General features: G+C 39.6%; 2 protein-coding genes across 5 annotated transcripts in view; one reads left to right on the top strand and one right to left on the bottom strand.

Moving 5' to 3' along the window:
* The window catches only part of ARHGAP6 (Rho GTPase activating protein 6), a 244,423-nt gene that overhangs the window by 98,487 nt on the left and 117,982 nt on the right, over positions 1-27,954 (bottom strand). The window lies entirely within an intron of this gene.
* On the top strand, positions 18,366-22,583 carry AMELX (amelogenin X-linked). The gene is made up of 5 exons (XM_008696402.2): positions 18,366-18,419; positions 20,367-20,414; positions 21,692-21,733; positions 21,797-21,841; positions 22,116-22,583. The coding sequence occupies exons 1-5, from the start codon at positions 18,366-18,368 to the stop codon at positions 22,581-22,583; spliced, it is 657 nt and encodes a 218-aa protein (XP_008694624.2).

The raw sequence follows: 27,954 nt of genomic DNA, 5'->3' as shown, positions 1-27,954 counted from the left end.
AAAAAAAAAAAAAAAAAAAAAAAAAAAAAAAAAAAAAAAAGCAAATAAAGACTTTAATTCCCTTATGTTCATATTTTAATTTCAAAGACTAATTGTTACTATCTAGTCTGGTAATTTTACATCAAACAAAGTATAGTTCAGAGCCTTGTTCATTTCAAGGAAATATTCTTGTCTATAACAGGAGAGAAGCTAAAAATAAAATGTTGCACTGATTAGTTCAATAGCCTTGTTTTAATTGCTCTTCTGTTCTTTGATTTTATTGCTCCTGGTGGAGGGAACCAGAAGAACTTAATACCTCTTGCAAGATAGTCATTTTGTGCCATAAGAGTTGATAGGAAGCAAATATATGAGGAAGATAATCACCTGAGCTTCTTTCTGGTGCTACACAACACTACACCTCACCCTCCAGGGTTGAGAAACAGAGAAGCCACTGGGACAGATAGAGTGGTTGGCAAAATAATGGACCCCCAAAGATGTTCACACTCTAATTTCTGGAACCTGGAAATATGCTGCCTCGCATGGCAAAAGGGACTTTGCTGATGTAATTAAGTTAATGACTTCGAGATAGAGAGAGTCTCCTGGATTATCCAGGTGGGCCCTATGTAAACACATGCGTCCTTAAAATAGGAGACCCTTTTGTAGTAGAGATCAGAATGAGAGGGAGACGACTATAGTGAAGTGGTCAGAGAGATGCAACATTTCTGGTTTTGAAGATGGAGATAGGCTGCCATTAGCCAAGGACTGTAAGTGGCTTCCAAAAGCGAGAAAAGGCAAAGAAATAGATTCTCCCCTAGAGCCTCCAGAAGGAATGCAGCCCTGTTGTCACCATGATTTTACTCCAGTGAGACCTGTGTCAGATTTCTAACCTAGAGCTGTAAGATAATAGGTATGTAGTGTTCTAAGCCAGTAAGTTTATGGTACTTTGTCATACCTGTGATAAAAATGAATACAGGGGCGCCTGGGTGACTCAGTTGGTCAAGCCACTGCCTTCGGCTCAGGTCATGATCCTGGAGTCCCAGGATCGAGTCCCGCATTGGGCTCCCTGCTCAGCAGGGAGTCTGCTTCTTCCACTGACCCTCCCCCATCTCATGCACTCTCTCTCTCATTCTCTCTCTCAAATATAAATAAACAAACTCTTTAAAAAATTAGAAAATTTTAAAAAAAGAAAATGAATACAGAAGGAATCAGGAAATTTCTATGTGTACAAGGGACTCATAAATCATTTAAAGCAAGATTTCCTAAATTGCTCCATGATCAAGTTAGTTTGAGAAAGTTGTTCATGTTACTCCCATCTTAAATAGTCACGTTAAACAATAACTAAAGAAAAATTGTCCTGCAGAAGGAGAATTGTGACTCAGAGTATCTTCTAAATACATTTGCTATAATCTCACCTCCTTTTCTTCTCTTTTTTTTCTTTTCAGAACATCTCTTCACATCCCTCAGAATTCCCGAAACATAGTTGGGAAAGGCTGAACTAATCCCACCTGCTCAGTTGAGAATCTAAGACCAAACGGGAAGAAGTGACTCGCCAAGGTGGCACTTTGGCAACACAAAGACACAACCCTGGCCTTACGCTCCTCATCCGGAATCTTGCCTAGGATGCCGCACTGTCCCACTGAGAAGAAGATACCGTTTTCTGGCACTTGAGTTTATCTAAGTTAGACCTCTGGTGGGAGGAAAGGAGATCAGGTGAGAATCAACCCAACAAAGCTCATAACAGATCAAATTCTCTACTCAATGATAACAAAAACAACACGGCTGCTTTAGCACTGAACATATCTTATTATTTAAAATAAAAGCATTCAACGAACTATTGAAAATTTACTAATTTCATGTTAATGAGAAGAATGCAATAAAATATTTCCCCGCAGTGATTTAGCATGTTCCTAAAAAGGCCTAATTCTGCTGCCAAAGTCCATTTCCCACAAATTCTGGTTTCCATAAATGCTAATTTGAGGAGGACCAGAGGTACAACCAAATGCCGTTGTTTTCCTTTGTAGCACTTAAATAATGCTTTCTCCACATTTCCCACTGCCTGTTCCAAGGGCTGTGAACCCACTGTCCTTTGATGTTTTTCAAATACACATTATCCACATCCTTTTCCAGAAAGTGAATACTTTTTTTTCCACCACCTCAGCTTTTAGATAATAATAATAATAAAAATAGAGATTTCGACTAATAAAGCTAACAACTCTGAATGCTTATTTTGTGCCAAATACTGTACTACATGCATCACACAAGGAATCTCATTTAATCTTTATTAAACAACGATTAAGGAAAGTATCACTATTAACATTTGTATCGTACAGATGAGCCAACTGATGTACAGAGAATTTAGGTACTTGGCCCAGGGTCATGCAGCAAAAAGCAGTGGAGCCAGAATCGTGATCGGATTCAGAGCCAGTCTTCTGTAAGCAGCGGCCCAGAGGCCCTCAACTGGGGCTGATTCTACCTCCTAGGGGATATTGGCAGTGCCCGGAGGCATCTTCCGTCATCACAAATGAGAGGTGGAGCGCGACTGGCATCTAGTGGGAGGAGACCCAGGAGGCCGCTAAACATCTTACAGTGCACAAGACAGACACCCCCTCTCCAAGCAGAGAATGATCCTGCACTACATGTCAAGAGTCCCAAGGTTAGGAAACACTACTTTAGCCTAAGACCTCCCAAAGGCCAGGCATTTTGAATGGGCCATTTGTGGGTAAGATATGAGATTCTCATTTCCAGTTTAGAAACCTCTATCTCCACCTGAGCCATGAGGTTCTCTCACCCTGGGGTGGAGGGCACATAGAGCCATGGCGTCCACTTGGTGCATCTTCTCGAAGCATCGATCTACTCAATCGTTACAGCTGGCAGTTGCACACTATGCCCTGACATCCTGGGACATTAGGTCATTTTATTTTCTCTTCCATTGGACACACGAGAGAGGCCCTAGCCCACTAGGAAGTGTCTAAAAGGGGCCAGAAAGAAGATTCTGGTTTTCATTAGCTTTGCCTTGTAGTCCAGAAGACACAACAGCAGCATCTGCGTCACAGATAATGGCAACAGCAAAGGGATACAGCTGCAAGGGGTTGCTTGGGGTGCAGACCAAGCTTAAAAGTCAAAATATTTTCGGAGAACAGCTCTGCTGTATCGACTCAAAGTGTGATTGTTCATATCATTTGACTCAGCAATTCTATTTCTAAGAATGTATTTTACAGAAATATTGACAAAATGTGCAAGATACAGTCACAGACGTTCATTTCAACACCATCTCTGATAGCAAAGAAAAATAAAAACAATAGAAATGCATGCGTATGTTCACCAAAAGATGTGTGTTAGAACGTTCACAATAGAATTATTTGCAACAGCCAAAATCTGTCAACTACCCAAATGTCCACCAGAAGAGAATGGATACATAGTGGTATATCCACACAATGGGATACTACATAGCCAAGAGAATGAATAAACAAATTTAAACCACCTACAATAATATGAATGAATGCCACAGACATCACTTTGAGCAAAAGAAGTCTGACACAAAACAGAATATACTGTGTGAAACCATTCATACAAAGTATAAAATTAGGCAAAACCAATCCCCTGCTAGGAAAAGCAGATAAGAAGTTACTCTTGGGGAGAAGTGACTGGAAGGGAATCAAGGAGGCCTCTTGGGTGCTGGTCATGTTGCTTTCTCATCTGCCATAGTTGTGTTCGCTTTGTGAAAACTCATTGAATTTCAAACTTGTGCATCTTTCCACATGTGTATTATATATATATATATATATATATATATATATATACACACACACACAATTTCTACATAACTATATATATATATAACTACATATACTATATAACTGTATGAACATCAACAACCTAAATGTCCATCAGTGGGTGACCAGCTATATATACTACAAAATGGGATATCTACTCAATAGAATTCTGTGCCACCATTAAGAAAAATGAAGTACTTCACTCTGTATAAACCTAGAAAGATGTCCACTATATATAAACTTAAACAAGAAAGTTGCAGAACAGCATGAAAGTATGCCTACTATAATTTCTATGGGAAATACATGTTAGTGTAAGCACAGAAAGTCCAGAAATTATACTCTCAAATGGTTAGTAGTAGCTGTCACTTGAGGATGGGATTCTTAGGGACTCTGACATTCTGCCTAACGCCTATCTGTGTTGTTGAATTTATTTACAAATATGTATTATATTTGTATTTAGAGAAAAGGATCTATATGAAATGAAGATGAACAAAATATGCCTTAAGTTTGAGATCGTTATTATTTCACCATTCAGCAAGATGAGGGTTTCTGATGGATGAAGGACACGATAATGAAATAAACCCAGTTCCTTGCCTGCAGGGTTGCTAATTGAACCCAGTGGTGGAGGTCACATTGGTTTGTTGCTGGCAATCTTAACAATTGATTCAAATTAGCACTTGGTTGCTGGGTTGCTCCACATTCAAATCTAGTTATGGTGTGGCCACCGCAAACAGGATTCTTGGCCACACAAAGAATGTGTCTACAAAACGGCAAAACAACTGGATTTGTTTGATTAAATGAACAAAACCATATATTCGGAGGAAGGAAAAATCAAAACAGCTGCACCCAAAGTAACCCACTCGGATGGGTGGTTCACGAAATGTACCCATTCATTGAGTCAACATTTTAGCAGCCTCATGTGGACTCTGAAAGATCCAGTTTGAAATGAAATACTCATGAATAAACCAAGAGACCATAAGAAACACTTGTGTGTTTTTTTTCCCATCATCAGCAAACGTTTGCTGAGTGCTCACTGTTGGTCTGCTGTCATGATAAAACTGTGGGTCTGATTCTACAGCTTTATAATCAGTTGCCAATGTCATTGCGTTGAGTGTTCTTAATTCCATCCATGGCACAGAATGGAAGTTCACTTAAAAGAAAAAAAGCCCCACTGATTTGGGCAAAGTTGGTAAAACCGCAACTTTTCAAATACAGTAAAGGTCTAAGAGACATATATGACAGGTGGATAGATTGTGTCTCATGCATCTCAACCCTGGCTGCACATTATATTCGACTGAAACAGAATATCTGGGGATGTTCCTGGCCATCAACGATATTTTTGAAAGCTCCCCAGGTGATTCAAAAACACAATAAGAGCTGGAGCCATGGCTCCGACCAACTGCATTAGAAGCTAGGTGGAATGGGACCCAGACATGATGACTATTATTTAAAAGCTACACAAGTGGCTCTAAAGTATAGTCTGCCTTGAGACCAATTTCCTCTAAATTAAGATTATTAAAGTCACAGGTGGCCTTTTAGAAGCATTTTGTAAAGACAGCCCATATTACTTGGTCTCAGATTCGGCAGGGCTGCTAGAAAAATGATCACTAGGTGAAACTGTACCACGTTATGCTTTCAGATGTTTCAGCTTATACATATAGAAATGGATTCCCAGCCTGTGAAGTGCTTACTATGGTTAAACGCTATTCTGTGTGCTTGATTTAGATCATTTCATTTGGTCCCCACAAGGATTCTATAAAGAATGGGGTGGGAATAGGTCTTCCCAGATGAACCACCACACAGATAGGTTTTCCCAGAAGTTTTGCTTTCACCCAATTTTATAGCTGATCGGGTAGACCCAGGCTCCTTCAGAGGCTTTATCTATTCTACCTTCTGGCAGAGTGGGAGAAAAGGTTAAGGAAAAAATCTTATAAATATGCACACTTAAAATCTTGAAAACATCTTCGAACATGCCTTTTGAAATACATTTAAGTCAGCATGACTTTAAGGTACTCTATAATACACCTGATAGAAACAAAAGCTAAAAGGTACATTCTGTAATTATATTTACAGAGAAGCCACTGTGTAACAGCAACCTACTTGTAAACACGATTCGAGTTTACAAACGAGTCTGATCACGCTGCCATACACAGGGCATCAAGTCCTAGATGGTCAAGGTCACACAGACTAAGGCAGACTGACAAAACGCTTCTTTAAAACTGAGAGCAGGAAACATGCCAGTTACGACCTCGATGACTGGAAGCTTCCCACTCTGAGCAGGGCACAGCTTGAGAGGGGGAATGGACCAAGGCACAATTGCCTTTAGTCCATTCATTTATAAATGAGTTAGCAGAGGATGAGGGCCTCCTCCACGCATGCATTTCCGAACAGAAAAGAGGTCATGCTTATAAACTGATTTTTTCTGAAATTTACGTATTTCTAAAGCCTACACACTTCCTCTCTCTCCATTCCTTAGACTAAGTTAGATTAGTAAAACATGACTAAACTGTGATTGCCCACTTGTTTTCATTAGCCACAGTATAAATCAAATCTCATGCTTCTTTTTGCTTGCTCAAGGGGTCAATTTTAACGCTGAGTTAAACAAAACTCCTTGCAAACCATTAATACACTTCTACGGTTCTAACATAGAACATGCCGACTTTAAATTTATATGATTTTTTAATTATTGGCACCATGCATGGTGCCAATCCTTTATAATGAAGGTAAAAGACCACTGGCATATTCTGCTTTATTTTATTCTTTTAAATAACAATTTCAATCTTTTTGAAATAATCTGAAAAATGGGTGATTTTTCCCACCAGATATTTTTTTGAACAATAATTTCATCCAAATAAGTGTGGTGCTTCTTTCCCCTATTCATCTCTTCACCATTTTCTAAAAGGAATCACAGAACTTTAGAACTTGGGGTTCAGTGTTTGGACCTTCAAGGGCCCTGAAATAGTGGTCTTTCCACAATAGCACACTGGGTCCAGGTAGCAACCCCGCTCCCTCCGCCTCTACGACCCAGCTCAGTTCTCTGGTAACTGTAGATCTGTGGTACTCTACTTACTGGGAGTGATTTTGTTCCCCTTCCCCCTTAGGGAACATGTGGCCGTGTCTGGAGACACTACTGGCTGTCACAACTGCGGGAGGGGGTGTTACTGGCACGTAGTGGGCGGAGGCCGGGGATACTGCTCACCATCCCACAGTGTGCAGGATGGCCCCCCACAATGATTACCTAGCCCCAAATGCCAAGAGTGCCAATCTTGACAAACCATCCAGTACAGGTTCTCAAAGACCCAGTTTTCCAACCACATGTTCTATGATTCCATTGATACAAAATGTCCAGAATAGGCAAATCCACAGAGATGGAAAGTAGATTGGTGGTGGTCTCCGGCTTGGGGAAAGGGAAACACGAAATGACTGCTAATGAGGACGGGATTTCTTTTCAGGTGATGTTCTGCAATGTTCTGGAATTAAATTGCGGTGAAGGTTGCAAACTTTGTAAAGACACAAAAAAATATACTAAATCTCACTCAATTATACATTCTAAATGGGACTTTCATGGTATGGAAATTCTGTATTGATAAAAGTTATTAACATTCTTTTGATAGATCTTGAATTCAGTAATTTCTATCCTTCCTATGCAAGAAATAATATTGGAGAGCATTTCTGAGTAGCTCTAGTTTTGACTGGAGAATATTCTCTGGCAACACTTTTTAAATGCAATCCTATATCTTATAAGAAAGACTTTAAGATTGTCTTTAATTCTAAAATAACTTAATTTCCCATTTCCCCCATAATGTTATTATTTGATCTGGGGCCCTGAGATATAGTTCATTCATCTGTGAGCAAATAGGTCAGGAGTGGCTGGGACAGGGCAGAAATCCAGGGGTCTGGCCTCTGATCGGGTTCTCATTGCAATGTGAAGACGGCCAAGTCATCGGACCACTTCATGCCTCAACTTCCTCATTCCTGACACAAGTCTAAGCATCCTGATGAACTTTTTTGTTAGAAACCCAAGAAGGCAAGGATGGGGAGAGCAGATGCTCACTGCTTCCCCACTGCCTATTGTACACGACTCTCTCCTTGCCCTGGCATTCGAGCCCTCTCTCTTCTGGGCCCTCCGTATTGCTCTTTTCCATCTAAAACTTCCGCTCCCGCCCAGCTGGTCTCCTTCGGTACCCCCAAACATGCTCTGCATTTTTCCATTTCAGATCCTTCCAGTGACAAAGCCCTATGATGAACTGCCTCTATGTCTATCCAAATCCTTTGCATTCCCAAAACCCAAACATTGTTCCACCTTTCCCCAGAGCCTCTGGTTCATGATGAGTGACAGCAGTTATTGTAGGTAAGGAATTCTACATATAATTGCTAAGAGCATGGAAACACGACAAGATGTCACCTCTTGGACCTCATCTAGTACTATGCCTTCGACCTCATACCATGCCAGCAGCATCAGTTTCCTGCCAGCTCTCCCACGTACCGAGCGCACCTCCATATTGATGGCTTCATGCTGGCCCTTAGTTACCTAGAGATGCTTCATCTCCTCCAAGGGTTTGTGGACAAATAACTGTCCTACTGAAACCTGCCACGCAGCACTTCGAATCCCCCTTAGCCAGCTCGACTTTTTCCTTTTCCTTAGCTCTTGTTCATCGTTGCTCTCTGCAGGACTGTGAGCAGGGATCTCTGTCTTTTACTCCCTGATGTAGTAGATGAATTTAGAACATGGCTAGCATGGGGAACACAATCAATAATTATTTAAATATGTACAATGCCGGAACACTGGTTGGCACTTAATAAATGATAGCTTCACCATCACCGTCATCATCATCAACAAGCGTATCATCATGGGGCAACTCTTGTACTATTATTCTTCACTGTTGCACTGTGTTTAGCATTTCACGTTTCTTTATTTTAATTTTTTTTTTTAAGTAGGCTCCATGCCCAGCACAGAGCCCAAGGCAGGGCCCGAACTCATGACCCTGAGATCAAGACAGATGCTGAAATCAAGAGTCAGATGCTTAACTGACTGAGCCACTCAGGTGCCCCTCTTTATTTTGTATAATGTATAAAGACTGAATTTTCTGAGGGTAGAGACTGACAGGTATATATTTTTCATAGGTCTTTTTTTAGATCGAGATATAATTCATGCACCATAAAATTCACGACTTTCAAGTGTACAATGGAGTGGCTTTTGGTACCGTCACAAGGTTACACAACTACCACCACTAATTCCAGAACACTTCTTTCACTCACCTCTCCCAAACCCAAACCAATTAGCAGTCACTTCCCATTCCTCTCTCTCCCAGCCCCTGGCGATCATGAATATGCTTTCTGTCTCTGTGGGTTTGCCTAGTCTGGGCATTTCCTAAAAATGTGTTTGGCTTCTTTCTCTCAGCATGTTTTCAAGGTTTATCCACAGTGCAGTGCATATCAGTGCTTCGTTCCTTTGTATGGCTGAATGCTGTTCCATCAGATGGATATCGTACCATATGTTTATATGGGTTCTATGCCTTGGATATTACAGATACTTAATAAATATTTTATACTAATGATTTAAAAATTCTGGAGATGTACGAAATGCTATTGAGAAAAAAACTTAGCACATGACTATGATTCTCCTAAGAGCATGATAATGATAAAGATGATGCACTAGGTGAGACCCAAAAAGTGGAGATTTTATTATTATTATTATCGTTATTGTTATTATTATTATTGTAGAGCTATGTTAGCATTCTACTGAGGAAAATGTTGCCCACAACTAGAACAACCTTGCACTCACTCCACAGATTTCTGTGACGGACTATTACATCTGTGTAATTTCATTGCAAGTAAAAATTCCCTATAATAAAATGTATGTGCATAGAATTAAATTAATTGCTGGTCTTCTTCCTGATTCATTTCATTTCTCAGAATTATATCAGCTTCAAATCTAGTTAATACTCCAAGCAGACATACCACTCGTGATGTGATTTTGTAATAGAGGTTTGGAAATAATTTTCAACTGCCATTACCGGATCTTACATAAGTTAGGGATGAGAAGAAGAGGATACTAGCTGGAAAGCTGCTCAGGGCTCTGTGCACGTTCGAAAGGCCATTAGCTAAAACAATAACTGGAATGCATACCAGGAGTGACAACACATCGCTGATACTTAAGTCTCACCAGATATTTCTTGTCCCCTGTAGAATGAGCAGATCATAGGAAAATCGTATCCTGACATTTTATATTTGTATCCCTGTGGGCAGTTCCTTAAGAGATGAAGATGAAAATTATGCCACCAAACTGTAACGCTATAAGAATGTTCTGTCCAAGAACAAAAGAAGAAACTCTGCGGAGCAAATATGTGACAATGATTATTTCCAACTTTTAGGTGGTTAACTATTTCCTTTGTTTCTTTCAATTTGCTCCCTCTGCCCCTTGAGCAATGACTAAAATTGTCACTCTTCATATTGGAAATCATGATTACGAAGAGTCAAATGTGTCTTGAAGGACATCACTAGCTTTCCCTCTCTGATGTCTTCCCATTTTCCAGGCAGTAAGGTAAGTGTACAAAAGAGTCAAGAACATTGGAGAAGGTCAGGCATCATGGGTCAGTGGCCCAACCACAGTTCTGGCCTAGGCTGTCCTGCCAAAGACAAGTTCTTTCCACCGTCGCATGTTGCTTCTGTTCAGAAAATACCAGTCTGTGCATGTGTACGCTGAACCCCAGTAGGTAGGTGCAACTTACTTTGGTGTACTTTGCTCAATAAGCAGAAGTAAAAATGCTTGTTTTTACATTACTGTGGTGTCTCTGTTAACACAGATGTAACATTTTCACTCCTGACAGTGACCAGTTAATTATAACCCAAACAACACACTCTCCATCTGCATATAATTTCCCTTATTGAAAATTGCTCCACCAGATATTTAGCAAATGCTTACAGATCTTTCAAATTACAACCTGTATGAACTCTTTTTGTGAATGCTTACATTATTAGGATATCTTCTACTACTGATCTAAAAGGGACCCTATCACTTGAAAAAAAAATTTTTTTTTTGGTCTTTGATTTTCTCTTCAGCTTTATCTGCCTGTGATAATGAATAATCTATAAACACAGGGCCTATGGGAGAGATAGCACCGTCACTTACTCATCACTCTTGCTGAACATGATTGAGAAATTATGCCCCAAACTTCTTGTATCTCCCCTGCATTTGTTCCATTCATGGATTATTTAGAATAAATAAAATAAAATCTTGGCTTCCCAGGGACTTTCAGAAATGAGTCTCTTAGATAATTACTGTTAATATTTTGGTGACTCTCTCCTCAAATGGAGAAAAACAGAGAGAGGGAGGGAAAAGAAGGAAGAGGAGGAAGAATCATTTTAGAGAAAAAGAACTTTAAGCATCTATTTTTTTCACCTGACTATGTGTCACAAACATTTTTCTCTGTCAACCAATACAGATGAACAGCCTTGCTTTGAATATTACACGTGCCATAGTTGATTTGAACCAGCCCCCTACTGGTAGACATTCTGTTTTCAGTGTTAGTTCATAGCGGAAACAGCAGGCGCTGGCTATAATTAACTCTTCCCCCGATGACTCAGTGTGTGTATCAGTTAATGCACAATCATGCAGAAGCAGAAAGTATAGGACTTCAGGCTGAAAGATGGAAGTGGTCCTATTACAATTAATATGCCCCTTCCCAATCCAGCCAAAGAACAATTGGAATACTCTAGATGGCCCGCCTTCACCATAGCCCCTGATGCCTTTTGGTGTCACTACTCTCCCTCTGCTCCCTCCTCACCCCTTTCTCATCCACGAACACAGAGACACAGAGTGTGTTAGCTTCCTAAAGGCGAGAAGGATGATTTGTTCCAACAGCCACTCTGAGCATTCTCTCCTCCAACTCAGAGTGGGGAATTCTTCTAGAGGCTATGAGTAGTTTGAGAATTGGACCACAGTCCTCTTCACCTTTATACCCCAAGGCTGACGACTGCATTAGGCATATACTAAGTGCTCCATAATGGCTGCTGAAGTCACATCACAATTTTGGCCTTTGAGGAATATGTTCAGAGCTTGTGACCAAGGGCCCTCTCCCTTTCCTGCATAGCTGTTTTATTTCCTACTGCTTCATTAATAAGTTTCATCTTTTCTTTTCAGGACACTGGTGGCTTGCTAATAAGTCTGTCATCATCTTCAATCACCACTTTGAATTACCACTACAATGCATTTCCCTCTTCTTACTTGTGCCTTTTTTCTTTCTGTTTCCTTATTTCTGTTACTGCTTTTCTTATGCTCCCTGTCCCAAGTCTGCTCACTTATTAAATGCTGTTAGCCAGAAGACTGTTCATAGTTTCAAACAACTAGCCATAAAACATGGTTAATTCCAGGGTATTCTGAAACAGGTAGTGATGGTTTGCAATCAAAGAAGTATGTGAATGTGGGTGAGAGAGAGTTTTTTGTTGTTATTCTTTTCAAATTACTCCTTTGGCTGAAGTGATTCTAGAAGACTAAGAAAATAATAATAATAATAATAATAATAATAATAATAAATAATGCAGCTTTTTATCTTAAGCAAACAAACTCAGTCACAAATAAGATCAAGTAGATCTATCATAGTATATTTACTTATAGTAAATTATAGTTTGAGCTAACAGATCAGAGCCAAATATAATAAGGATATCAGGATAATGGATTGGAAAACTTTTACAGTATCTCCCTTTGAAGGTTCTTATTAGAAGCCATTTGCTGAAAGTCCATAGGAAGAGTTGACAGAGATGCTGAGTTATCCGTCTTAGCTGTCTAAAAGGGCCAATCAAAATCACTGAATCAAGATATCAAGATTGCTTTGTCTATGGAGAATCCACATAGATCAAGGACTTTTAAAATATATTTTCATAATGTCATGGATAACTTCTCTACATTTTCTTCAATTAATCAACACATTCATCTAGCACCTAGCTTGTAAAAGAGATTTTTCTAGACAACAAAGAAGTATAAGACACAATATCTGACTTCCACGGGTTGCAAAGGGAAATCACTGGGTTTACTGGAATCACTTAGTGGCAGTGTACCTGAGTTCTGAAGAGGATACAATGCCACTCCAGCAAAAAAACCAAACAAAACAAAAACAGCAGCACAAAGAATAATATTTTCTTATAAGTAAATGTCCACAGAAGAAACATTTAAAAGCTGACTTTGGCTCCAGTTACTTCAGAATACTCACTCTTGAAATTATTCCAGAATATTGGACAATCTTGGACTTGCTTTAAAAGAAGATTGGAGAGCTGAGCTACCCTAGATGATAAGAAAGGCTTCTGGAACTCCTAACACCTGACTTATCTGAAGATCCCCTACATGCCTCAATCATTGCTCAAAACCAGGAAGTTAAGCAAATGGGGAAGACCCCCAAAACAAAACAAAACAGAACAAAAAACATCCTCCCAGCAGTCAAAAGGCAAGGCCACAAGACTGAAACGTTTGAGCTCTTCTCACAAGTGAGCCTCCCGAGCCAACACCGCTTAGGGCATCTCTTTACTTGCAGTCCACACATAATTCTAACAAGCTTGACCATCAGATTTTTCCCAGCACACTGTAAATTAGAAGCAGCAAATTATGAGGGGAGAAGCTGTTAGCATCAGCAACATGGACACAGCAAAATGTGATGAGTTGTGAGTCAAGGAAAAGAATAATTATAAAATCTGTTGTTGTTTTTGTTGTTGTTGTTGTTGTTGAGTGCCTACCATTGGAAGCCAAGCATTCCGGGAGGTGAAGACATTTAAAACACACTTCCTGTCAGAGCTCCAGACTGCTTTGGCTCTTGACTACCATGGCCTCCCTTCATTAAACGTATTCAATTAGGTCCATGTGAGGAGACATAAGGGTGGTGGGTCAGAATCTCGCTGCCTGGGATTAACCCGTGCTTTCCCTCATCTCCGACCACTGGCAGGAGCCATCTGGGTTGTGATATGTGCCCAAAACATATCAAACATATGCCAGCCTGAGGTCCTTCCACACAAGCTGCATGTTTTGCAGCCCTGCTTGATCCCACGGGCCCCAGGAAGGACTCTAGGGCAGCTGTTTCTGGGCCAGAAGGTGTCCCAAGTGTGATTTTTTTATAACCCTTTCTTGGACGCTCTTCCTTCCCACTAAGCAAGAATGGGAACCTGTAATCCATAAGGGTGTTTATTCACTCATCATTTTGGAGAAAAGCTTTTAGGAACGATAATTAAGGGGCACCTGGGTGGCTCAGCCGTTAAGCGTCCGCCTTGGCCTCATGTCATGATCCCAGGGTCCTGGGATCAAGCCCCACATCGGGCTCCCTGCTTGGCAGGAAGCCTGTTTCTCCCTCTCACACTCCCCTTGCTCGTGTTCCCTCTCTCGCTGTCTCTTTTTGTCAAATAAATAAATAAAATCTTTAAAAAAAAAGAAACGATAATTAACTCATGCATGTATTTGTCCGCTACAATAATACAAATGGTCTCAAGTTCTTAGGTATTCAACATATGTATTTGGAATGAATGCCTAAGTGAATGAAGACACCTTCTCGGGTCATTTTGTCACAAATGTTCCAGGGATAATGCCATAGAGAGAAATATTTTATGCTTATGATTAATTTTTTAAAATAGCGATTCTTTTAAAAAAGAGAAGACAATATTTGACATCAAAGAGCAAGAAAAACAAGAAGACAAATACTCTGGAAGTGTTGTAGCGTCTACAGAACAAAATAAGCAGTTGATGTAATAAATTCTGTTTTCTTTTATAAACTCAACTTATTCATAAATGAAATAATTGCCAATAGAAAAGATTTTCAATTGAAATTTTGTTTTTTCCCCCAAACATTAACTTTTAAACTGCATATGTGGGACCTAAATTAGCGGAAGAAATTTCAGCAGAGAGATCCATATTTTAATACCCTATGACTCAGAATATGCAGTGGGAGAAAATAAACAGAAAGAACCACATTGTTTCTATTGTATTTGCCATCAAAGTCTGAACAACTGTCCATGGTGAATTGGCAATAACTCACTAGCCAGTGGACCAGAGAAATTAATGCCACAATAAGGGATCTTTCTGTTGCTCCTTGTGGACAAATGCATGAGTCTCGCATTCTTGAAACGGGACACAAAGTAATGAGATAAATTTTGTGAAACTACAAGACCACTGATAGTTTGCCAATGACTTCATTAGTAGAGATGAAATACAACTTTGCAGGAAAAATATGTCCTGAGTCTTTTCAGACACCATTATATGTAATTAAATAAAATAGAAAAAGAGATTGAAAAAGAATATGATGTGATCTACATTGCCCTTCCTCTCCCTCCTCCTTTCCCACACCACTTTGCTGCACACCCCCCACCACCTCCTCCTCTAAGTTAAGCTGATGCCAATTCTCTTAAAATCCACTTCACAACTTGCCTTCAAAGGGAAGGAATCCTTCTTGCCTCTGATATACAACTCACCGATAAACATATTCATAAATAAATGCAAATCCTGGACACAATTGGCTTTTAGAACTATATTTTGCATTCACTTTCGCTCATATCTTCTGCCTGTTATAGTCTTCCACTTCCTTCTCTGTGATTTTTTTTTCTCTCTCTCTGATTGAAAGATCTACCCTTCTTCACCATGGTTATTTGTTCCCTACGAATTCATCTGCACAGATCAACTTATAATCTTATTAGCATTTTTTAAATATTTACTGTGTGCCAAGTGATGGGTTTGGGAGGAGGATAACTTTCCATTTCCCCCACTGATGCCTCTTATCTAGTTTTCACACTAATCCTTTTAGGTAGATTCTATAATTATCCCCCATTTTACTGATGAGGAAACTGAGCCTCAGATAGGCTAAGCATCTTGTCAATGGTGTCTCCACCCTTGGTGAAGCTGGGGTCAGGACCCATTAAGTCTAAGCTCTTGTTCTTAATAGTACTACATTGCCTTTCATGGGTATTTTCTCCTTGAATTTAATTCAGCCAATACGGAGTGTATATATAAAAATATATATACCTGTACAAACTCTAAAAATACTACTTAAGAAAGGGCGCTTGGGTGGCTCAGTTGGTTAAGTGTCTGCCTTCAGCTCAGGTCATGATCCCGAGGTCCTGGGATCAAGCCCCCTGTCAGTCTTCCTGCTCAGCGGGAAGCCTGCTTCTCCTTCTTCCTCTGCCCCTCTCTGCCCCCCCTCACTTGTGCACTCTCTCTCGCTCTCAAATAAATAAATAAAATCTTTTTAAAAAATATTACTTAAGTAGTAAAAGAGATCTGGTTATACCACCAATAGTGTCTGAGTATATATATTCAGTATTCCTTTTACTGATCTAATACTGATAGCTCAGCAGCTACCTCTCCTCACCAGTTACAGATTTGCTTTTTAACTGATCAGATGCTAGAACAACAGAAAAATCCATATGCTTTGCTAAGGTAGAAGAGTAAAAGACATATGAATTGAATAGCTAGATCAGAGGTTCTCTTAGCGAGAGAAGACCTTTGGTTGCTGTCCTTTAGGCAGAGGAGAGGCTGCTGAGAACATGGGAGCACCTAACAGGGAAGTTAAGAGGCTCTGAGAAAGAAAGGAATCTGGATGGGTGGTAGGATGGGGCCGAGGAGAAGGGACTTGTCCCCCTTTCAGTGGACACCAGATTGGTGATAAAGGAACGGCCACAGGAAACAGAGAAAATACTTTCAATGAAAGTAGAAAACAGAGCAGTGGTGATCCCGAACTTATAATCCCTCAGAGAGATACTGGGGAGAGCCTTGGGGGTTTAACAGAATGGGGGTTTGAATCGACTTATCCTGATCTGAAAGAGCTGGGAAACCCTAGGGGACACGTTGATTACACTACAGAAATTCAATAATCTAGCTTTTTGGGGTAAAGAACAATGTTATGTTTTCTAGAACCAGGAACAGACAATGACATAGCCACTTCTTAAAAGTAACTTTGAATGTATCAGCATGTGCAGTCAACTTATTTGCTGACTTAAAAACAGTCTGATGAAATTTTTTGCCTGTTAAACCTATTATTGCCCATAATGAAAGACTCTATACGCACTAATCACAACATGCAGCCTTCTGTTTGATCACAGTTTTTAAAACTTCATGATACAGGGGTTTTTGTTATACTCAACACATTTTCCTTCAGAAATCTGATTGGTTGCTCCAGACGCCGTGAATGATATAAATTGAACTCTTAGTTGGAAGAAATCTAAAGGATCAAGCATCCCTGAGTTTCAGACAGAAACTTCCTCTGAATACGCATATTCAAAGGTATGTGGATTTTATTCATTTGGTATCCTTTCTATGGTACTTATTTCTTTTTCTGCATTTCATGTACAAAAGATGCAAATGTATTCTGCATCTCTAATACTTTATGCTGTCATATTAAGTTACTTCTTCAGTTGGACCATAATTAAATTAGACTCTGATTACTCAGATGAATTATTTTACTTCCTAATGCAGCAAAGTGTTTGTCTGTATTTTTTTTTAAATTTTACTTCCAGAATCCCAAAGCACTTTTCAGGGACAAATCTCACAGCAAAATATTTATTTTAATTACTTATCAATTAAGATAAAAATGATTTTTTTCCCACAGGCTGTCATCTACTACTTTAAAAGCCATTTTGTTTAATTATATCAAATAGAACCATCAACTAAATGTGGTGTTTTCTCATTAATTCAAACTTAAACAGAGAAAACATCAGTGCACTTTTTATAGCCAGCATTATTACACATGGTACTCACTTTCTCTGCAAAATTTAAGATCCTTCTGACAGCTTTCATGGTCAACAATTTGTACCACAAAGTAATGTGCATATTTTAGGATGGCCTGTTTTGCTTCGTATCCCAGGGGTCATAAAGTATATAATTACAGTGCCGTGCCAAACAAAAAGGAAGATGTCATTGACTAAATATGGAAAATTTCAAGGAGCAGTCATTCACAATTCACGGACTAATCACAAAGTATTAGCACTGTCCTCTCCCTTCCATTCAACCACATCTGTTGCTCCGCATCGAGCTCAGAGATGTCACCTGCGGGTCTTGCCTGAAGTCCTACCAGTCGAAACACCTGGAACTTCACTCCACCCCTTCCTTACTCTATTTTGGTAGATTATTTTCTCGCCTTTTCTCAGATGATTAGTCTTTGTTTTTAACAGTAGCAAGGCTCAGGTGGACTGTACAAAAAAACAAAACAAAACCATTTTTGTACCCTCCTGGTTTTAAAAGTAGCAAATACTGTGCACCTTGAAGATTGCACAGCTTTTAGAACCAACTCCATTCTTGTGGCCATTAATTACAAGCTACGGCTAGCTTCTAGGACTCCCCAGGCTGCACAGGTGTAGGAAAATAGCACACCAAATCATGTAATGATAGATTCATATCGCTACAATTTGTTCTGCTCTCAGCCGAAATGAGAAGCATCCTTATCACCATCAGGATTCCAAAAGCAATGAAATGAGCTTTGAACTGGAAATCACACGTGAATGAAGTAACCTCACAAAAAGCGGTCCCATCCTTTTTACTGGCAATGGACTAATATGGACTATGTGGGTTTTATGGAGCATTCATTATGCCCACATTTGCAAACAGATTTTTTAAAAAAGTGTCAACTTCTGTTTCAGGGCCATCAAGACATGGGGACCTGGATTTTGTTTGCCTGCCTCTTGGGAGCAGCCTTTGCTATGCCCGTGAGTAAAATACCCCCACAAATGTCAATATCCAATTTCACAAGCTTGGAAATAAAAATCTGCCCCACAGTTGGTAAACTTTAGGGTTTAAGACAATACAAGATCAGACGTCCTCAAATGTCTCTGTGTTTAAGAAATACTTGGAAAAGCTTGTTATAAAAAAATATTCTCAGATGCCTCCACCCAAGACTCTGATTCAGGACAGCCGGAGAGGGGGTAGTGCCCAGGACTCTGCATTTTAACAAGCACCTCAGCAAAGTCTGTAGAAACAATTAGCTCAGAAATATCATCGCCCATCTCTAGATGGAGGAAACTTTTGGAAGGGACCCTCAAAGGCCTCCAGAGAAAGTGCTCAATCAGCCATAGGCAAATACTACAAAAATGCCAGTTTTCTCTAAAACCCAATTTCTCACGAGTGTCCAACTCTCTTCCTGCCCTCCAAACTCTACTGCTGTTATCCTTCAGAGGGTAAGGTTTCTATGTTAGGAATTTCCTTCTTGAACCATCTCCTTGTTGTCAGAGGCCACATCCCTTTGGGTGCACCTGCTAAGCACATGGGTGCCTCCGTGTGGTTGTCCGGAATCCTACCTATGCCCAATGCATGTGGATATTTTCTACATTCAAATGTACCAAGGACCGGGAAGTCTGGCCCATTCTCTTAGACATAGGTACATAAGGTCAGAGAGCTTAGATCCCATGCAGACAAAGCAGGACCCAGCTGCTTTCCGGTGGCATAGAGAGAGTTGATACAACCAGAAGCCAGCAAAGCTTGTGTATCTGCCTCCTCTCTTCCTCTCTCGCCCACAAGACCAAGATTCTGTGCTCTGCCTTCCTGAAACCCTGCATTGTGGCAATTTCTAGTCCCCTGAGGGGCCTCTGCATTACAAATTGAGCCCTTTTTCCACTCCTCAGTTGAATAACCCTACTCCCTGAGGACTTATATCAAGAAGGTATAGGAAAGGCAGTTACCTGACTAAAAGAATTCACATTCAGATGAGAGCAAATAAACCCTTTTATAAACTACGAGCACTTAAAAATAATAGAGCCTTAATTAGCTCAATGTCTGCAGGAGAGGCTCTGTGCGATCCTCTCTCCTCTCCCTCTCCCCCACTCCAGGGCCAACCGGCATTGTACAATGCAGGCATCAGTCACACAGCCTCCCTTTTGATGGGACAAACAGTCCTGGTGTAGATAATTATTCAGGCTGTTTTTTATTTTGAACTTTAAATTTTTTTCTGCCATAAAAACTTTGACAGAATCATAAAAAGAATCAGTCTAAATTTTATAAATCAACTCTCTCACTTTCCATGGGACTTAGAACGTTTCCACTTTACTGCACCCGTCTCTGCACACTCATCAAGAATTCACAGGTAGTTGCTGCTTCTGTTGTTGTCGATGTGCTCTGCATGCCAATCATGAGGAATCTCTTTGATACTGAAGCACCTACCCACCTCCTGATCTATAAGGGAAGGTTTGTGAGACAGTTCTCTTCTTGTTGGTATTTCATAATTGTGTAAGAGAAACCCATCTCTCTTTCCAACACGGAGTGAGTTGCATTAAGACATAAAATGGCGGACGGGAGAGAGTAGGATTATTTGACAGCATGGATTGGGGGGGGTGTCCAAAGATCACTGGAGGATAATTGTGTGCTGGTTTTTGCTTCCAGGTCTTGGGAAAGTCATTCAGTTGCTCTGGACCTCTTTAAAATAAGAGGGCTCCTCTCCTACACAGCGTTCAAATGAAAAGTAGACCTCAAATATATTCTGCACCATATAGATTTTTTTTTAAGTAGCTTCAGTCTCTCTTAATGTGAACAATTGCATATTGACTTAATCTCTTCCTCTCTCTCTCCCTCTCTCCCTCCCTCTCCTCTCTCCCTCTCTCTCCCCCCTCCCTCTTCTCTCCCTCTCCCTCTTTCTTTTTCTTCTCCTTTCCCCTCTATAAAAGCTACCACCTCATCCTGGGCACCCTGGTTATATCAACTTCAGCTATGAGGTAATTTTTCTCTTTACTAATTTTGACCATTGTTTGAGTTAACAATGCCCTGGGCTCTGTAAAGAATAGTGTGTTGATTCTTTATTCAAGATGTTTCTCAGTCCTGCTTTTTCAGTTCCCATTACCAGCTTCCTGGTTTAAGCCCTGATGGGTTGCCTCAAGCCTGCACTGCCCCAGCACACTCCTACTTGGCCTCTCTGACTCAGTTTCTCCTCCTTATACGGCTATAAAGCTATCCATCATGAACTACCACTCAGGGTGGGGCTGCAAGGTAGGGCAGAAAGTGAACTCTGGCTGAACAGCTTTGTTCTATTCCAGCCTGTGAAAGGTGGGGGAGTCAGGTAAGATGTTATTTAAGATCCTTTCCAGCTAGAAACTCCTGATTCTAAGATGTTCACACTCTATGTGTCTCTTTTGTTCATCTTTACTGAAAGATCAGTGATCAGTGACCAAGTGGTCTGTGAGACATTCTGCAGAGCAATGGAAAGCATGAGATTTCTGGAAATCAGGTTTGAGGCTCTCCTCAACCCCATACTAATCACGTGACCTTGGGCAAATCATTTTCTCTAAAACTTTGGTTTCCTCATCTGGAGAAGGGAAATAATTATAACACACACACTTAAAAATATGGCTTGAGAAGCAAAACAGTTAAGCAATATAAAAGGTGTTTTGTCAAGTACGATTTGAGCAATGTTAGTAATTGTTTGTTGTATTAATACCAAATGCTGTACTACAACATGAAGGAGTCCCCAGAACTGAGGTTAACCAAGTATATCCTGTTTAGGGAAGAATGAAACTCTTACTTCTTTCAAAGGTTCAGATGACAATCTGTGAATCTGCTTACTCATACAAGCTGAGGAAAAGTGCTAATAACAATTTGAGGCAAGATTTTCTGTGAAACCTTAAAAGGTTACATATTTGACTAGAAAACCTGTGTTTCTAGGCAGAGGGACAGATTTTTTGCCTTCCTTATTTTTTCATTGTGACATCAAATCAAAAAAGGATATGACTAATGTTATGTCACATTAATTTTTTTGTTTTGTTTTGCTCTTGCTAAGAAGAGCAGGTGCTGTGGATTGGAACAGAATTACTTTTGTGACCTCGATCAAGCTCAGGAACCTCTTTAACTCCCCATGACCTAGTCTGTAAAAGTGAGGGTGAGGATACTTGCCTTACCATATGTGAGAACACAAGAAAAATGTGTGTGATGGATGTGACATAGTGCCTAACACTTAGGAAGCACCTGACAAATGTTTACTTCATTCTTCTTTCTATAGAATGCACACTTTCAGGCTATCAATATTGACAGGACTGCATCAGTGAGTCTGCATTTCATGCAACGAAATTAAAGCAAATGTATTCTAATGTCTCTTTTTCTTAAGGTGCTTACCCCCCTGAAGTGGTACCAGAACATGATAAGGCATCCGGTATGTAGATATTTTTTTCTTTATTCCCTTAAAATATTAAGGGAATTATGCATTTCAATTCCCTTTTAAGTGAAATAACATATCTATGCCACATACAGACACTAATGGAAAATTTAGTCTGTAAAAGGTCATATCTGTGTACACAGTTAGAAATTCTTGCACAGGAAAAAAACGAATAAATATTCATAGTAATAATGACAAAGAAAACATGACTACTTCTCCAGCTGGAAGTCAATGGAGCCAATGGTAAACCTGACTCTTTGTTTCTCACCAGTACCCTTCCTATGGTTACGAACCCATGGGTGGATGGCTGCACCACCAAATCATTCCCGTGCTGTCCCAGCAGAATCCCCCGAATCACGCCCTGCAGCCTCATCACCACATCCCCATGGTGCCAGCTCAGCAGCCCGTGGTCCCCCAGCAACCAATGATGCCACTTCCTGGCCAACACTCCATGACTCCAACCCAACACCACCAGCCAAACCTCCCTCTGCCTGCCCAGCAGCCCTTCCAGCCCCAGCCCGTCCAGCCACAGCCTCACCAGCCCATCCAGCCCATCCAGCCCATCCAGCCCATCCAGCCCCAGCCACCCATGCACCCCATCCAGCCCCTGCCGCCACAGCCACCTCTGCCTCCGATGTTCCCCATACAGCCCCTGCCCCCCATGCTTCCTGACCTGCCTCTGGAAGCTTGGCCAGCAACAGACAAGACCAAGCGGGAGGAAGTGGTGAGTATCCCTTGAAGCCACTACAACACCTGGGAAAATGGTAAAGCAAAATTAGCCCCCAGAGTTCTAAGTTCTCAAATAATCCAGGGTCTAGAGTTTCAGTAGCTACACAGGTCAATGCCTCTAATAGTCCAAGGATGTGTTTATATTATAAATAAGTTTATCTATGAAGCTTAGTAATTAAGACCATAGTTTTTATGGTGGGTTTAAATTCTACGATTATTTTAAATTTTTTCCCAGAAAATGTATTACTGAAACCCATTAATTTTAAGGACAGCAGTATAAGGGAGTATCAGTTCTCCTTATATTTCAAAGGTTTGACTAGCAAGAATAGGCTAGAATTGCACTAAAGATAAAAAAGGGTAATTTTTGAGAGGGGGGGGATGCAAATATTTGAACAGGCTACAAAAGGTAGGTGGGAAGTCTCTTTGAAGACCTCTTTAATCTCTTTAAAGGAAGATTACCTGTCTAAAGTAGATTTTAATCTAACTTGGAGGAAGCTAGACAGTTTATTAGATTCCTTTTCAGTGCTGGGTTCTATAGTTTAAATTTTTCACCAAGAAGCTTTCACAATTAAGCACAAAATTAATTGCGTTACAGAAAGTTCTTCCAAGTGAGTGGGAAGTAGCCAATAAAATAAATGACTCAGATGCATATCTATAAACACTTATTCTGTGTATATGAGCTTATGTAATCCTACTGCATATGTAATTCCAAGTTATAAATGCTGTTGATGATTTTCTACTGAGAAGCAGTGAGGGATGAGGTGGAAGTAACCTGGATGGGGAGCTAGGATACCCAGGTTCCAGTTCTGGCTTTGCCTCCAAAGAGAAAACGGTATTGTACAAGTTACTTCAAATTTATGGGTGTTTTCCCTTTTTTAAAAAAGAGAAAGTGACTACCTCTGATAATTTCCAGCCTCTGTCCAAGTACAAATACCATAGTTTCCCAACAAAAAATTATAGTGTATGCCATAAATGGCTTCACAATGATGAGCATATCTGTGGAGAATATGGGGCAAAATTTTTGAAATTGTATCCCAAATACTTTGGTGCCTCTCATTGATTCTTCTGGTCTAAGGTACTGTTCCCTCTGTATAGAACATGCATTTATTCATCGCTTCATTAATGATTAAGGCCATGAACTTTATAATGTGCTCACATCTTACCAGAGCTATTTCTGGAAAGGTGACTTTGGGCAGGTAGTTTGAACTCTTTAAAAAACTCCTGTGTAAAATGAGAGTATCAATATTGGCAGCTTCTTAAGAGTTGTTTTACAGAAAATAAAATCAAGTGATGAGCTCAGAGCCTGGCAATGCAGGAAGTCCTCAGGAAAGCACAGCTATTGTTACTTTATTATTATGTAAGAGTTGGAAGTGTCCTGAAGGCAGGGACCTCCATTCTGGATACCTCCTCTTCAATGACAATAAGATAACAAAGAAACTTGGAAAATTACAGAGTTCGACTTAAACAGTTGTACATCATTCTGGCAAAATGGAAGCCACACGTGTGATTGTAAATGATACTCGCTAGGAATATCTGTAAATTATTTTAATTCTTCCTTTTATTATTTTTAAGGATTAAGACATCAGGAAATGAGACAAGAACTGAAGTAAATACTTCAGGTGCTATCAGAATGACACAAGAACACGACGCATTTCGCCTGCCAACACTTCACTTAGTAAATTCTGTAACTAAAAATCAGTACCATTAGCAAACAATAAAATGTTTTAAAAATCATTCACGTCTTTTGTGTTGCTTTAAGCTTAAAATTTCATGTCACTTCAGAGAATGTATTATAAATGGCTATTCTTGGATAAGGTAGGAACTGCTCATTCACACCTACAAAATTGACCATTCTGCGGGCAAATGAGGAACTATTTTTCCTTTTATTGAAAATATATACTATCTCAAAAAATTTAAAAAACCCAGAAGTTTAGGCAGTAGTTATAATAGTAGATAAAGTGAAAAATTATGAACATGTACAGTCACTGAACCTAAATCAAATGAAGGGAAGTTTATATGAAAAATTCTTCAAATTGAAAAAAAAAAAAGCTCTCGAGAAATGTTTATATTACAAAACAAATTAAGACTTGGAACACGGGCTTTATACCTCGCACCACATTAGTAACCAAAATCCAATCTTTTGATCTCATTCTACTGAAAAGGATTTTTACATGAAATTATGTGATATGTATAATAACGTACTGAATTTTACATTATTGGGGTAATCAGTTTTCCTAAGAAAACTTGCATTACATGGAGCTTCAAATAGAGATTACAGTGATTTTGTACACAAGTCATTTCTTTCACTTAATAATTTTTAAGATGATAAACTGTACTGTATAGTCTTCAAAATGTTAACAAATGCATAAAATGGACTCAATACAAGTTTTCTTTCCCACTCATATTTATATTTGAATCTTTTTTTCCTCCTACACCCACACAGAACTGTAAACAATCTTTTTAGGGTTTACATTACACAGCACCCACAGTAACTTTATTCCAGTACCTTTATGATCAAGGCTCCTTAATCATTTTCTGGAATGAATAAACATAACTTTACTGGGAGGGTCTTGATATTTAAACAAATAACTTGATTTAAAAGGATTTGGATCCCATAAAAAAGTAAGAAAGCTTTTAATCAATTCACATGAACCAATTCTAATCAATTTAGAAAATATTTATTTATCACCCCTTAGGGTAAGGTACTATTCCACGCCCTGGTAAAAACAGTAAGTTCCCATCCTTAAGAAATCTAGAACCTACCAAAGGGATAAAATAAGCTCACAAATACTGACAAGAGAAGGCCTAGCAGCATTAACACTACAACGGAAATATAGTCAAAATGCCCTGGCAAATATGGCAGACTTCCTTAGCTAGCTGCACAATAGCTTTCCTCACCACTCGTTCCTTGTTGGCAGAGCTGGAATTGCTCCCAACATCTGGCCTTCCACAAACTCAGGACAGATGAGTCCCTCCCCTGTTGCAGGGAGTGAATGTTCACTCCTCCATGCCAATAATGGCATCAATTACCATAACATACCATATCCATACCAAATATGGCATCTATTCCCTTTGCTAGTGACTGATCAGGGATGGGTTGTGATGGAACCTGAACAATGGATAAGGCCACAAGGAATGTTTGCTAGGAGAGGAGGAGCTTCTGGGGGGAAAGATTAATTTCCAATTAAAAAAATACACACACATCTGGAAAACAGTATGGAGGTTATTCAAGAAGTTAAAAATAGAGCTACCCTAAGACCTAGCAATTGCACTACTGGGTATTTACCCCAAAGGTACAGATGTAGTGATCTGAAGGGGCACCTGCACCCCAATGTTCATAGCAGCAATGTCCACAATAGCCAAGCTGAAGAAGGAGCCCAGATGTCCATCGACAGATGAATGGATAAAGAGGATGTGGTTCATATATAAACAATGGAATATTACTCAGCCAGCAGAAAGGATGGATACTTACCATTTACATTGACGTGGACTGAACTGGAGGGTATTATGCTGAGCAAAATAAGTCAATCAGAGAAAGACAATTATCATATGGTTTCACTCATGTGGAATATAAGAAATAGTGCAGAGGATCATGGGGGAAGGGAGGGAAAACTGAATGTGAAGTCATCAGAGAGGAAGACAAACCATGAGAGACTCAACTACAGGAAACAAACTGAGGGTTGCTGGAGGGGGGGGTGGGTGGGTGGATGGGGTAATTGGGTGATGTACATTAAGGAGGGCATGTGATGTGATGAGCACTGGGTGTTATACACAACTGATAAATTATTGAACGCTCCATCTGAAATTAATGATGTACTATAAGTTGGCTAATTGAATTTAAATTAAAAAAGAAAATACACACACACACACACACACACACACACACTCATGCTAGGAAAGAGTGCTGTTCTATCTTTGGATCTACTTGTTTGAAGATCTGAAGCCTGGAGCTGTGTCTACCATATTATGACGAGGAGGGACAAATGGAAAGATACAAAGCTGCTATGTCTTTGGTGGCATCATTGTGTCCCTGAACTAACCAACCCTGGAAGCATCTACCCCTAGATGGATAAAACACTCTATTTCCATACTAGTGTTTTTAATTGTGGGTCATGAATGATTAGTGGGTCATAACATCAATATCAGGAGCTCCAGCATTTTTATCATGCCAGCAAACTGTCTCTTCCAATAATGTAAAGCTTATTTGACCAGAACTAAGAAGTATTTTGTCAATGAATTTCCTGAAAAAAAAAAGCCAGTGGATAGATAGAGATATATATCCTGGTGTATTCTCCAAAATATATGCCTCTCCACATACGGCCTTTCACAGTTCATGAAAATATTGGCATTACATACATTTCTACTGAGAAACATTTTAAGGGTGTAAGGGATGATTTTACTTGGAGACTACGTGTGATATTGGAAAAAAAAAGAAACTCTGGAGTCAGACTGGAGTTGCTTTCAATTTTTCTGATATAAGAGGATTCTCTATTTGGAAAAGTCATTGACAAAATAATTCTCCTTTTATAATAATTCAAATTACACACACACACACGCATTCAAATCACATTTTGAATTACAGGCGAAAAGTCAGGTTTTGGACTCTGAAAACTATTCACTACGGAATGAGATGTACTGCATAAGTTAATTTTATGAGAAACAGAAACTTGTGTATTCAATGGCCAAACATGTGTTTTAATATAATCATTTTCATGGCAGGCTATAATGGACATTATTCTACTGCATTAAACAATATATATTAACCACAACATAGCATCTCCTTGATGATCCAGAATGAGACTTATGAACACCCATCAGTGAGGTGTGTTGCCTTGGCACTTCAGAGATCATGAGGCTCTTATGCCTGTTTTATTTTTTTTTTCTTTTAATGTTTTTTTTACTATATTATGTTAGTCACCATACAGTACATCCCCAGTTTCCGATGTAAACTTCAATGATTCATTAGTTGCGTATAACACCCAGTGCACCATGCAATATGTGCCCTCCTTACTACCCATCACCGGTCTATCCCTGTTTTAAATTGCCCTCTTGTTGTAACTGTTCCTTTCTGCTCTTGGCTATCACTTCTTTTTTGTTAATGTGTATTTACATCTTGTAACATGTAGCTTATTTTGTATACATATTCTCCCTAGTAAAATTAAGTACATTGGCCTTGGGATTGTTACTTCAGAAGTTCCACAGTGGTTTTGAGACTATTTTATTTTCTGACTCCCCAACTGTGGCAGATGGCCGCAACTGACAAACTTCTGACATGTAGATGTATGTGGCTGTCACCACATAGTATAACATAGCTGATGAAATTGAATAAACACAGCATTTCTAATTTCTTAAAACTTAGGCATAGTCAGCTATCCAACACG

Source organism: Ursus maritimus (genome assembly GCF_017311325.1).
Source record: "Ursus maritimus isolate PB19 chromosome X unlocalized genomic scaffold, ASM1731132v1 scaffold_X1, whole genome shotgun sequence".
In the NCBI taxonomy this organism is placed as follows: domain Eukaryota; kingdom Metazoa; phylum Chordata; class Mammalia; order Carnivora; family Ursidae; genus Ursus; species Ursus maritimus.
This window is presented reverse-complemented; position numbering and strand designations above follow the sequence as displayed.